The sequence below is a fragment of the Polistes dominula genome, unplaced genomic scaffold, assembly GCF_049000335.1.
Source record: "Polistes dominula isolate Pdom_NZ unplaced genomic scaffold, Pdom_raw_medaka contig_305, whole genome shotgun sequence".
Lineage (NCBI taxonomy): Eukaryota > Metazoa > Arthropoda > Insecta > Hymenoptera > Vespidae > Polistes > Polistes dominula.
In genome coordinates, this window is record NW_028301053.1 from 105131 (window position 1) to 117850 (window position 12720).

The 12720-nt window shown below is 39.8% G+C and overlaps 3 protein-coding genes across 3 annotated transcripts; 1 reads left to right on the top strand and 2 right to left on the bottom strand.

Annotated features, from left to right (window-relative positions):
* The first annotated feature begins 5767 nt into the window (after nucleotides 1–5767).
* LOC149031525 (uncharacterized) lies at nucleotides 5768–7004 on the top strand. Its single transcript, XM_089175725.1, has 2 exons — nucleotides 5768–6417; nucleotides 6770–7004. The coding sequence occupies exon 1, from the start codon at nucleotides 6106–6108 to the stop codon at nucleotides 6409–6411; it is 306 nt and encodes a 101-aa protein (XP_089031851.1). The 5' UTR covers nucleotides 5768–6105; the 3' UTR covers nucleotides 6412–6417; nucleotides 6770–7004.
* Nucleotides 7005–9137: 2133 nt separating this feature from the next.
* Nucleotides 9138–9803, bottom strand: LOC149031526 (uncharacterized). Its single transcript, XM_089175726.1, has one exon. It carries the CDS (start codon nucleotides 9801–9803, stop codon nucleotides 9138–9140), a length of 666 nt encoding a protein of 221 aa, XP_089031852.1.
* A 1874-nt stretch (nucleotides 9804–11677) lies between these two features.
* On the bottom strand, nucleotides 11678–12328 carry LOC149031527 (uncharacterized). Its single transcript, XM_089175727.1, has one exon. It carries the CDS (start codon nucleotides 12326–12328, stop codon nucleotides 11678–11680), a length of 651 nt encoding a protein of 216 aa, XP_089031853.1.
* Between the last annotated feature and the right edge of the window lie 392 nt (nucleotides 12329–12720).

Genomic DNA, 12720 nt, shown 5'->3' on the forward strand with positions numbered 1-12720 from the left:
GCTTGGACGAGAAAAATCTTTATAATTCAATCTGATTTAGTACAGAAAAGTCCAGGTATAGACCAGTTAGTATGTGTTTACTAAATTAAAATCGAAGTTGAGGATGAGATACAAATGCTAAAATCGTTTAAAAACTTCTATTTTTGTTCTAGTATTTGCTGTTGGACAGATCTAAAAGGGTGTTTTGTTGTAAAATAATTTTATGAGACTACTGTAATCCATGATCAACTAGTTTGTCAAAGGGCAAATACAAGAAAATGATAGAATTTTTACCATAATTAATAAAATTCTTTTGTTCGCAGGTCAAAGTTATCAAATCGTCTAAGGCCTTATTACATGGTTTTATTAGATCTATGATAGCATTATGATCAATCGGATATCCTAAAAGAAATTGACCGTTAATACAGGATACATATTGAATAAATCGATAATACTCTATTTGGTGATCTTGTAGATGTTGTTGAACCTGTTGTTGTTTAGACGTAATTACCATTGCACTCTTTTGTTCCAATCTTTTCCTCTTTAATGCCGGTCCTTCCTCTTCGCTTATCGATTGTAAAGATTCAATAGCTCCCAAAATAGTATTACCGTTTTGAAATTGGGATGACCCGTATCTGCTAAAAAGCAAGCAACTATTTGCGGAATTAGCAGCAGTATCCGCTGCTTGTTTAATCGCTCATAGCTTTTCTTGGTTTTTGAACCAGCCTCTAAACGTCGACTCTGGTATTTGCAGATCTCGTCTTACTGCCGCCTTGCTTTCACCATCGTTAATTCTTTTAATTGCATAAAGTTTCTCTTCTGTTAGATATTTCTGCTTCGTACTTTTCAATGGTTTCGATGTTGTACCCCTGTTTGAGGGGCTCCTTTCGTTATTCGTACTCATCTTAATTGTTTGCGAAAACATTGTTTAAAAAAAATATCTTTTACTGTTAACTATATATAAATAAATATATAAGTATATAGATTTATTTATTTACTAACTGAAGGACAATGTAAAAAACTAAATAACTAGCAGTTATTTTCTATTGAAACTGCTTGACTGTGTTTTAGTCTTAGTTTCTGTCTTTCTCTTTCTTCAATTTGTTCCTTTTCTGCCTTAAGATCACAAAAAAAAATTACAATTCACCGATAATGGAAGAAAATGTTCTCAGCAGAACAAAAAAACTCAATTTATATAGACTTCTTGAATTTAAACGAAATAAAAACTCGATAACAGATGTCTCTTAGACTAGTGATCGTTAAGAAATCATTGACCACGAAATTTCTTTGTCGACTGTTTGGCTAAAACTATATTGCTCGCGTTGTTCAACTTGAATCTTTATACCAAATATTTTTACCAGGGTTTGTCCCCATCTTTACTACTCTATTTTCTATTGGTCAAGTATCCCAACTACATAACACTCTAACCCTATTACAAGTGTAAGTTCTCCCACCAGCTTCAAAGAAATACTCTTACCCTATCGCGAGTCTCAGTAGCTTAGCTCCCACCTATTATCATCGATGAATACAATCTTTTATCTCACTCTATCTTATTCAGCCGCAAGGTTCACGCCCACTTTCCCTTTACGACACCGCCCTATTCTAGCACATTAACTCTCCTTTCCTTTTCCTTTTTTTTCTCATCATCTCTTACTCTCTCAAACTCTTTCTTCGTCTTTCTCTACAAATACTGCTCTTAAAATACCACCGTATTGTCGTCTTTGTAATTAAAATATCAAATCTTAACTTTTTTAACAGCCCCTGAATACGATAGGCTCAGTTGTCCATTCACGTGCCTCTCTATATACATTTGCATCTGTTAATTTCTGCTTTTTTTGCGAAATCTCTTCCAAACTTTTAATTTTTTCTTTTAAAGCTTAATTTCCTAATTTTTTTTACTGGCTTTATACTTTACACCTTTGAACCTGTTGACGAATTACGATGATATTGATAAGATTGATAAACATATCACAACAATGGTCTTAATAACTTTATTTTCCTCGAGTAGGTATCTGTTATTTTTTTTTTTAAGAGCAAGTATTTTTAATAAAATTGGAAAAGGTTTAAATCGTTTGTTTTCTAACAAATTTTTGAGATAATATTATTAGTAGTTTCTATTTTTAAATAATCGATTGTATGTTCGACAACTGTTTTTTTTTAACTTTGAATTTACAGGTAATTTTTAAATAATAAACATTTGAATTAATACGACTTTCTTAGTTTCTTTTCATTTTTAGAAATATGTGGATTAATTTACCGTCGAAGAAGATCGTTTAAAAGTATCTAAGTTCTGTATAAAAGAAATATTATTTTAATTTTATTAAAAATTTATTATTATATATATTAAATAATTTTAAATTTATTAATAAAGAATACATTGTATTTTTCCATGTCATGTCCAACAAATATGTTTGTCTTTATTGCTTTTGAACACGCATTTCTAGACACAGTTCTCTCTTCACATATATAAACATAGTTGCGATTTGACAAATTGTTTAGAAATAAAAAGTAAAAATCTAAATGTGAAGAAATATAAAAAAAATTTTATTGTACCTTATCCGTTTGAAAGGAAAAAGAGAAATTTAAGACCTCGTCAGTATATTAAAGAATCTTTTAAAGATTCTGAGTATGCTTAAAAGATTTTGATTTTTCTTAATACGTTCTAACATACATTCTTAGATCCCTTTTTCACTACACACACATTTAAAAAAAAACAAGATTCTAGAAATTGATTTTTAAAAAAAGATAAATAAATCCTACGCCTAAGCTAGCAAAATATTTCATTATAAAAATCAATACATTAAGAAATTAATTTTTTTCCTTTAAATACTCTCCTAATTATAATTTATAAAGAAATATTCAGGTTCTCACAACGCTTAATAGACGGAAAGATCAAAGAAATAAACAGCTTTTTTTCAAATAAATAAAAGAAAGTAATATTATCTTGGAATTTAAGAACATCCTTTGATGATTTTTAGTTTTTTTTTAATTACCGCGTTTAAACTTGACGCGTTCATATACAAAAATACACCAACTCTTCTGAAAATATTAAAAGAGCCGCGATTCAAAAATAGATCTAAAAGAATAAAGAACCATCTTTCAATGAAAATAGACAAATACTTTAGGGAACATTTTTCATGTCAGAAAAAAAGAGAAATTTATGACATCGTCCGACAATTAAATAATCTATTCATGATTCTGAATAATCTCTATTAAATTCGTTTATGCTTAAAACGTTCGTACACGCATTACAAAAGCACTTTCACCAGCACACATATGAAAATGAGCCGCGATGCTAATAAGTGATTAAAAAAAAAAAGAAAAAAAACGTGGAACTTAATGTAGAAAAATATTTTTTTTGAAACAAATATCCTTTCTGGTAATAAACTTGTTTGTCTAGAATAATATATTCTTTCATATAATATACATTAAAAAAGTAAAATTTTCAGAATGTGTTTAGACAGGAAGAGTCTTTTTAAAACTTTAATAAATAAGAAAAGCAAATGAAATATTTTGGCCAAATAATAAAGAATATATTTTATTTTTCCGTGTAATCTGCAAAAGATATGTTCTTCTTTATTGCATTTTAACAAGCATTTCTAGACACAGTTCTATCTTAACACATACAAAAGTAGCTGCGATTCTACAAATTGTTTAGAAATAAAAAGTAAAAATCTATGAAGAAATATAAAAAATATTCTATTGTACATTATCCGTTTAAAAGAAAAAAGAGTAATTTGAGACCTCGTCGGCATATTAAAGAATCTTTTGATAATTCTGAGTATGCTTGAAAGATTTTTATTCTTCTTAACACGTTCTAAAATGCATTCCTAGATCCCTTTTTTACTACACACACATTAAAAAAAAACAAGATTCTAGAAATTGATTTTTAAAAAAATATAAATAAATCCTACGCCTAAGCTAGCAGAATATTTCATTATAAAAATCAATACATTAGGTAATTAATTTTTTTCCTTTAAATACTCTCCTAATTATAATTTATAAAGAAATATTCAGGTCCTCACAACGCTTAATGGACGTAAAAATCAAAGAAATAAACAGCTTTTTTTCAAATAAATAAAAGAAAGTAATATTATCTTGGAATTTAAGAACATCCTTTGATGATTTTTAGTTATTTCAAATTAACGCGTTTAAACTTGACGTGTTCAGATACAAAAATACAATAACTTTTCTGAAAATATTAAAAGAGCCGCGATTCAATAAATACATCTAAAAGATTGGAAAACCATCTTTGAATGAATATAGACAAATACTTTAGGGAACATTTTTCATGTCAGAAAAAAGAGAGATTTAAGACATCGTCCGACTATTAAATAGTCTATTCATGATTCTGAATAATCTCTATTAAATTCGTTTATGCTTAAAACGTTCGTACACGCATTACAAAAGCGCTTTCACCATCACAAATAAAAGAGCCGCGATGCTAATAAGTGATTAAAAAAAAAAAAAGAAAAAAACGTTGAACTTAAGGGGACCTGCTACTCTGCAATTTAAAAAAATTTTTTTTTTTTTTTTTTACATTTTTCGAATGTATATATATGTAGAAATATTGTGTTAAAATTTCAAAAAGATCCGATGTCACTAACTACATTTTTGGTGCCTGAACGTAACTACCTCGGACCGCTTTCCTGAGCGTTCGGCGCGCACGGACGACTCTTATCTTGTTCAATCCCTTTCTCTTTCATTGTTTATTCAAGCAGTTTTTTTTATTGTAATCTGTATAATCCTTCGTATTGTCAGGTATATTTTTCGGGGATCAGACATAGAGAAATATATAACTGTCTGAAGATGATGATATATAGATTATTAAATTATGATGATGTTAATGGGCTAATAATTTGAATAATACGTGGCCCATTGCTGGGCCCATTAATCGGCCAATGATCAACTACCATTAATGGGCCGATGATAACTACCATTAATGGGCCGATGATAACTACCATTAATAGGCCGATGATAACTGCCATTAATGGGCCGATAATAACTGCCATTAATAGGCCGATGATAACTGCCATTAATGGGCCGATAATAAATGCCGGTAATGGGCCGATAATAACTGCCATTAATGGGCCGATAATAACTGCCGGTAATGGGCCGATAATAAATGCCGGTAATGGGCCGATAATAAATGCAGGTAATGGGCCGATAATAAATGCCGGTAATGGGCCGATAATAAATGCCGGTAATGGGCCGATAATAAATGCTGGTAATGGGCCGATAATAAATGCCGGTAATGGGCCGATAATAAATGCCGGTAATGGGCCGATAATAACTGCCGGTAATGGGCCGATGATCAACTATTATTAATCGGCCAATGATCAATTACCATTAATGGGCCGGGGTTATCATTTGGATATTGAGCCCTCTATGGGCTATAAGAAAACGTCAATGATCGGCCGTTAGTTGTCATCCTTTGCCCGGCGATTGGCCATCCAAGGGCCTGTTTTCAAACTTTGTATGGGGAATTATTAATATCACTCGACTTGAAAAAAAAATAAATAAATAAAAGAATAACTCCACCCCAACTTTTCACCTTTACCAACCCCTACCTTAACTTCTTCTTCATATTCTTCTTCTTCCTCTTCCTTTTCCGCGTTGTGTTTGCACTTCCCTTATTATTTTCATTTCAATTCTCATTCTAATATCTTCGACAAGGAAACATTTTTATTTCATAAAAAGAAAAAGAAATGAGAAATGTTTCATTGATCATTGAAGTTGAATTTTATAAAATAACAGATTCCCATGTTCTCAACCCTTTTCAAAGTTTGTTTGCATTTTAATTTATTTTCAATTCAATTTGTTCGTACACTTTCGACGGAGACTGTATCTTTCCTTACAAATAGAAAGGTATCATAATATCTCACGATTCATAAAAAAAAAAAAAAAGATAATAATAATTACCATACGTGTTCCATCGACTGGTGTAAGTACCTCAAAACTAAGGCACTGAAGCAAAAATACAAGCATCCTCCGGCACTTTCTAAAGATGTACAGAAAGTGCTAAAGCCTATTTATGAGAATCTGACTAAGACAGAACTGCTGGAAAGATGTTTAGGTGGACATACGCAGAATAATAATGAAAGCTTTAATAACTGTGTATGGAACATGGCACCTAAACACCTGTTTAATGGCAAAAAAGTTGTTGAAATTGCGTGCAAAGTTTCAGCATGTATCTTTAACGAAGGATTTCAAACAGTGATGAAGATAATGGAAACGATGGGCATGAAACTTGGGCCAGGAGCGATCGACTTTGCTAAAAGACGCGACGACCGACGTATCGAATCTGCGAACCGTCGAAGCTCTGAGTGCTCAAAAGATACCAGATCAAAGTGGAAGAAGGCAAGACTGGAAGAAATTGAAGAATATGAACAAGAAGAAGGTCTATTGTACGGTCCAGGCATCGCAGATTAAGTTTAGGTAAGAATTTTTAACGATTTTGAGTAGAAAAAAACTTTAAACGCGTTTATCTCGAAACTATGTTTTGAAATACTAGCTCCATCGTATCTCACGAACCAGTAAACCGATTCTTATAAAATTTAATCCACATATTCTACACATGAGCTGTAACAAAGTGACGGAGAGTTTTTTTCTTATATTTTAATTTTTACTATTTATTTTTAGTCAAAAACAATAAAAAAAAGGTCAAATTTACGTTTTTTTTGTAATTTGTCCACCATTTTTTTATTTATTGATAAAATTTTTATATAAAACTGTCACTTTGTAGCTGAAGTCATACAGAATATAAAACCATTTTACTTTCATGTTTCAGGTAAGCCATTCTCAAGTTCTGATGGAGCTACCAAAGCACTAAAGTTTTAAGGTGTTTTTTATACTACTGTTTTTGCAATAAAAAATTAATTAAAATGAAAAAATAAAAATTCATTTATATAGTTTAAGACTCAATTTAACAAACCCAACAACTTTTAGATCGATATCTTTTATAGTTTTCTTGGAAAAAATTCGCGAAAATAGCCTTTTTTTTAGGTGCTCAGAGTAGAAGGTCCCCTTAACGTAGAAAAATTTTTTAGGAAACATATATCCTTTTTGGTAATAAACTTGCTTGTCTAGAATAATATATTCTTTCATATAATATACATTAAAAAAGTAAAATTTCCGGAATGTGGTCTAGACAGAAAGAGTCTGTTTAAAACTTTAATAAATAAGAAAAGCAAATGAAATATTTTGGCCGAATAATAAAGAATATATTGTATTTTTCCGTGTAATCTGCAGAAAATATGTTCTTCTTTATTGCATTTGAACAAGCATTTCTAGACCAGTTCTATCTTAACACATACAAAAGTAGCTGCGATTCTACAAATTGTTTAGAAATAAAAAGTAAAAATCTATGAAGAAATATAAAAAATATTCTATTGTACATTATCCGTTTAAAAGAAAAAAGAGTAATTTGAGACCTCGTCGGCATATTAAAGAATCTTTTGATAATTCTGAGTATGCTTGAAAGATTTTTATTCTTCTTAACACGTTCTAAAATGCATTCCTAGATCCCTTTTTTACTTCACACAAGCAAACAAAAACGCGATGTTAGAAATTGTATTTAAAAAAAAGTAAAAACAAACTTTAACCTAAGGGGACACGATACCTTCAAGTGTAAAAAACAAAGCGGTTTTTTGTGAATTTTTTTTGCAGCAAGTTTTTTTCATTTCAATACAAATTCTTGGTATATTTAAGTTACATATCTTAACTATATTCACAATTTTTTGTGTGTAAAAATATTGTAAAGTTTGTTGTCTGTGGCCACTTATCTAAGAGTCCAAAAAAATGGTTGTTTTGTGTGGCATTCACTGGGAAATGTTCGGTAATCAGAAACGAAAAAAACCGAGTGTTATAATTCAGTAGAGATGTTAGCGCAGGATATTAACGAAAGACAATTTTAATTTTTTTATTTTTTATTAAAATAGTCGACTTGTTGCGAAAAAATTGACATTTTTGCAGAAAAATCGCTGAGTTTTTTACGAAAAAAAGGCAGTTTTTCGAAAAATCCTTTTGTTCATTCCCTAGATACGTGTATCTAGTATTACTGTACAAAATTTTGTAAGGATCGGATAAACGGTCTGGACGCAGCGTGGGTCACCGTTGTAAAAACGCGAATAGGAGAAATTAACGTTTAAAGTTTTGGTAACTTATTAGAAGCGCTACGGCGCGCTCCGTTTAAAATACTACAGTTTCGTAAATAAGGCGCGGATCTTTACCAAAATTTAAAGAGATATTTTTGAAATAATATTCTTTCAGAATATCGAAAAAAAAATCGATTTTTTAATTGACGTGTCCCCTTTAGCTAGAAATATATTTCTTTATAAAAGTAAACTTTATAGAAAAAATATTTTTTTTTTTTAATAATCTCCTTAGAAATTTTTAGGAATAAATATCTTGGTTTTCACCCTGCTTTTTAGACGAAAAATCGTATATTTACAGGTGTTGTAAAAAACAACTTAAGAATTTCTTGGAATTTAAAAATATCTTTTGATTTGTGGAAGTTGAAGGTGTTCCGTCCAAAGGCCGCGCAGCGTGGCTAGTTATTGACCACTGCAACTGACCAATCACCGTCGCCGGACTAGGGCCAATGGAAACTTCCTTTTTTACACTAGTGATCCACACAGAGAACAGAAGTGACCAATAGAAATAATTGAACAAGCACACGAACGAAAGAGACACAGAGAATTTTAACGGTTAAAGCGAGATATCTTCAAATTCACGGGAGTGAAGAGAATATCGACTGACTGGAATAATGTGCCGCACACGAATGGACGAAATCGATCCAGCTTTCGCTGAATCCTAGATCATCGGGGCGCGGAGGACGACGCGCCGAGATCACGCCACGTTGATCCGCCAATCAAGGCCTCGGGTCGAGATCCCGCCACAAGCTCCGGCCAATCCGGCGCTGCCACCCTCTGGACCGGCTACGTGGCCGAGCGGATTTTTCCCCAACCGGAAGCGCGCATTTCCGGCGGTTGCTAGTGACCTGAAGGTTGGTGCCGGTATACAGAGAGGTGTCAGCACCGTCCTGGTGAGAAGCGCCGCAACCTGATGAGTCGACCGAGAGGTGTCAGCACCGAGGAGGTGTGGGACGCCACAGTCACTCCCCCCCTCTGGACCGGACGCCCTAGGCGAACGGAAGACTATGTTCTTCGTAGAATGTTCGGTCGATGACGTCTTCGAAGTTGGCCGCTGCTGGAGGTCGCAGGAGGTGATCGAGTGGTGGCGGTAGAAGTTGTTGGTGGCGAGTTGATGACAGGTCTGGAGGTCGAAGGCGAAGTCTGCACCGTAGGTGGAGGTCCGGAAGCAGCCGTAGGACGAGGATACGACGACGAAGCCGGAGCCGATGTCTGTGCTGGCGCGTTGAAGGTGTCGAGGTACGCTGGTTTTAGCGCGTCCGTTGAGACAGTCCGTCCCGAGCCGTTGACCTCGATGACGTAGACCTTGTCATCTATGCGTCGAAGGACCCGATGAGGTCCGCTGTAAGGCTGTTCTAGGGGTCTTCTGACGGTGTCTACTCGAAGAAAGACGTGCGTACATGTCCGCAGGTCTTTGTAGAAGAAAGGACGACGTCGAGAGTGGTCAGAAGCCGAAGTGGCACTCAGGGCTCCCTTCAGGGACCGAAGACGGCCGATGAAGGAGGTGTGGTCGACAGGCGAGCTGCACGGCGCGAAGAAGGCGCCGGGGATCCTCAGCGGCGTGCCGAAAACCATCTCCGCTGGCGAAGCCTGCAGATCCTCTTTGTAGGCGTTCCGGAGGCCGAGAAGCACGAGTGGGAGTGCGTCAGGCCAAGGAGCCGGGGCGCACATAAGCGCCTATTTGAGCGTGCGATGAAATCTCTCAATCATGCCGTTAGCTTGCGGATGGTGTGGCGTCGTCCTGATCCTCGTGGTTCCCGAGACTTGAGCAAGCGCAGCAAAGAGAGAAGACTCGAACTGAGTGCCCTGGTCGGATGTGATGGTGAGCAGGCATCCTTTGTCCGCGATCCATGCCGACGTAAAAGCCTTAGCGACGGTCTCTGCCCGTATGTCCTCGAGCGGAACAGCTGCTGGCCATCTGGTGAAACGGTCGATGATAGTAAGGCAATATCGGTAATTCTTTACCTGAGGCAGCGTGACGATGTCGACGTGGACATGCTCGAAACGGCTCTCCGTAGCCTGGAAGCGGGAGAGCGCGGCACGATTGTGCCTGGAGACTTTCGAGCGCTGGCACGGAAGACAGGAACGTGCCCAGACGGTGACGTCCTTGCGAAGACCGGGCCAGACAAACTGCTGTGAGATGTCCCGTACCGTGGCACGGACACCGGGATGGGCGAGACCGTGGATGGCCTCAAAGGCGGTTTGCCGAAGAGTCCGAGGCAGGTAAGGCCGGACTCGACCGCCGTGTGAATCGCAGGCCACCTTGATTCCCCCAAGGATGAGGCGTTGGATGTTGAGGGAGGTGCGTGCTGCGAGCGATGGGAGCTCGTCGTCGCGAGCTTGTGCATCCGCGATGGCCTCGAGACTGAGCGCTGAAGGCAAGCTGACCGTGGCGCAGACAGGAGCCGCTGCTGGAGGCGATGAGTTGTCCGAAGGCCGATCCGGGACGGGAGTGTCCTCCAAGGTCCGGGAGAGGGCGTCGGCAACGACGTTGTCTGGGCCGCTGATATGCTCGAACTTGACGTCCAACTGGAGCAGGAAGTCGAGCTGCCGTTGTTGACGTGGAGAGGCCTTATCCGAGGGCTGGCGGGCTGCGTAGATGAGCGGCCGATGATCCGTCACCACCGTGAACGGACGACCCTCCAGGATTCGCCATAAATGACGCACAGCGAGGAAGACGGCCAGGAGCTCCCGATCGTAGGTGCTGTAGCGGGCCTGCGTTGAGGACAGCGTCTGGGAGAAGAAGCCGATGGGCCGCCAGACTTCGTTGACACGCTGCAGCAACGCAGCGCCGACGGCCGAGTTGGAGGCGTCGGTGGCGAGACGAAGCGGGGCGGACGGCGAGAGGAAGGCTGTCTCCGTGGCTGTCGCGAGGCTGCGGCGGGCGTCTTCGAAGGCACGGTCAGCTTCATCGTTACAGATGAGCGGTCGACGACTGCCGACTGGAAGATTTCGGAGGAGCTTGTTGAGCGGAGCCTGGGTGTGTGCGGCATGAGGCAGGCTCCGCCTGAAGAAGTTAAGCATCCCCAGAAAACGCCGCAAGCTCCTTGGCGTTGCGGGTTTTTGGAAGTTCCGAATCGCAAGGACCTTTCGCTCCGGAGGACGAATACCACTTGAAGAGATCCGATAGCCCAAGAAAACGACGCTCGGAAGTCCCAGCTGCAGTTTTTCGACCTTGAATGAAAGTCCGGCCTCCCGCAAGCGAGCGAAGAGGACCCGAAGATGGTGAAGGTGCTCTTCGTGCGAGGAGGATCGGACGCAGAGGTCGTCGATATAACAACGGACGAAAGGGAGATCTCGAAGCAGCGAGTCCATAAACCGCTGAAAGGTTTGGGAGGAGTTGCGAAGGCCGAGCGGCATTCAGAGGAACTCGAATAAGCCAAAAGGCGTGGTTACAGCCGTTTTTTTTATGTCTGACTCCGCCATAGGAACCTGGAAGTAGGCCTCCTGAAGGTCGATGACCGAGAAGACCGAGCTACTGAAACTGTCCTCGAGCAAGTCCTCAATGACGGGAAGAGGGTAGCGGTCAGGCAGCGTGATAGCGTTCAGACGACGGTAGTCGCCTGTCGCACGAAAACCGCCGGTGGCTTTTGCCACGAGGTGGAGGGGCTTGCCCACGGGCTGGAAGACGGTCGAATAACTCCTTGAAGGAGCAGGCGGTCGAAGGTGGACTTAGCCTCGGACAAGCGATCGCCGGCAAGGCGACGCGGACGTTCAAAAACGGGCGGTCCAGCCGTAACAATGCGGTGCACCAAACTGCAGCCCTGAAGCAGAGCCCCGGACTTCGATGGCTGAGCGAGATCAGCGAACTCGGCGAGAAGCGAGTCGTAGGCGGCTCGGTGGCGTAAGTCAGACGAGACTGCGACAGAAGCAACCCCGTGGAGGGCGACTTTCCGGAAGTGCAAGGCCGATTCTTCGGCCGAAGATGGATCAACGAGGCGTCGGCGACGAATGTCGACCAAAAGGCCGGAATGGTTCAAAAAGTCAGCCCCGAGGATGGGCTCGGGCACGTCGGCCACCACGAAGAGCCACTGAAACTCTCGCGAGAGACCAAGCGAAAGCGTCAGCAGGTGGCGACCGCAGGTGCGAATAGGGGTGCCGTTGGCAGCGACAAGACGAAGCTCGTCGGAGGAGAGCGATTCCGAGACGAGACGGCGGGGTAGGAGCGAGACTACCGAGCCGCAGTCGATTAACATAGGCAGCCGTAGCGAGCCCTCGAAAATATGAAGGCGGTAATCCGAAGAGATGGATAATCGGCCACCGATTACCGCCGAATTGTTTGGTGGCGAAGTTAGTTTTTTCCACGTGTGTCCTCTCGGAAACTGCATGGTGGCTTGCAGTTCGCCGCTCGTTCCCTGTAGTGTATATGATAGTGGCACCAACGGTGCGACGGAGGGAGAGTCCTTATAGTCAGAGGCGGTCTCGAAGATTGTAATGGCTTGACAGCTGGCGACGATGCAGACGCCGATCCCGCCGAAGGTGGAGGAGGCGCGATCGACGGTCGTCGCGGAGGCGGTGACGAGCAGGAGATCGTTACTCGGCTGAAAGCCGCTAGAATCTCCTGCTGTTGGTCAATAGACCGATTGAT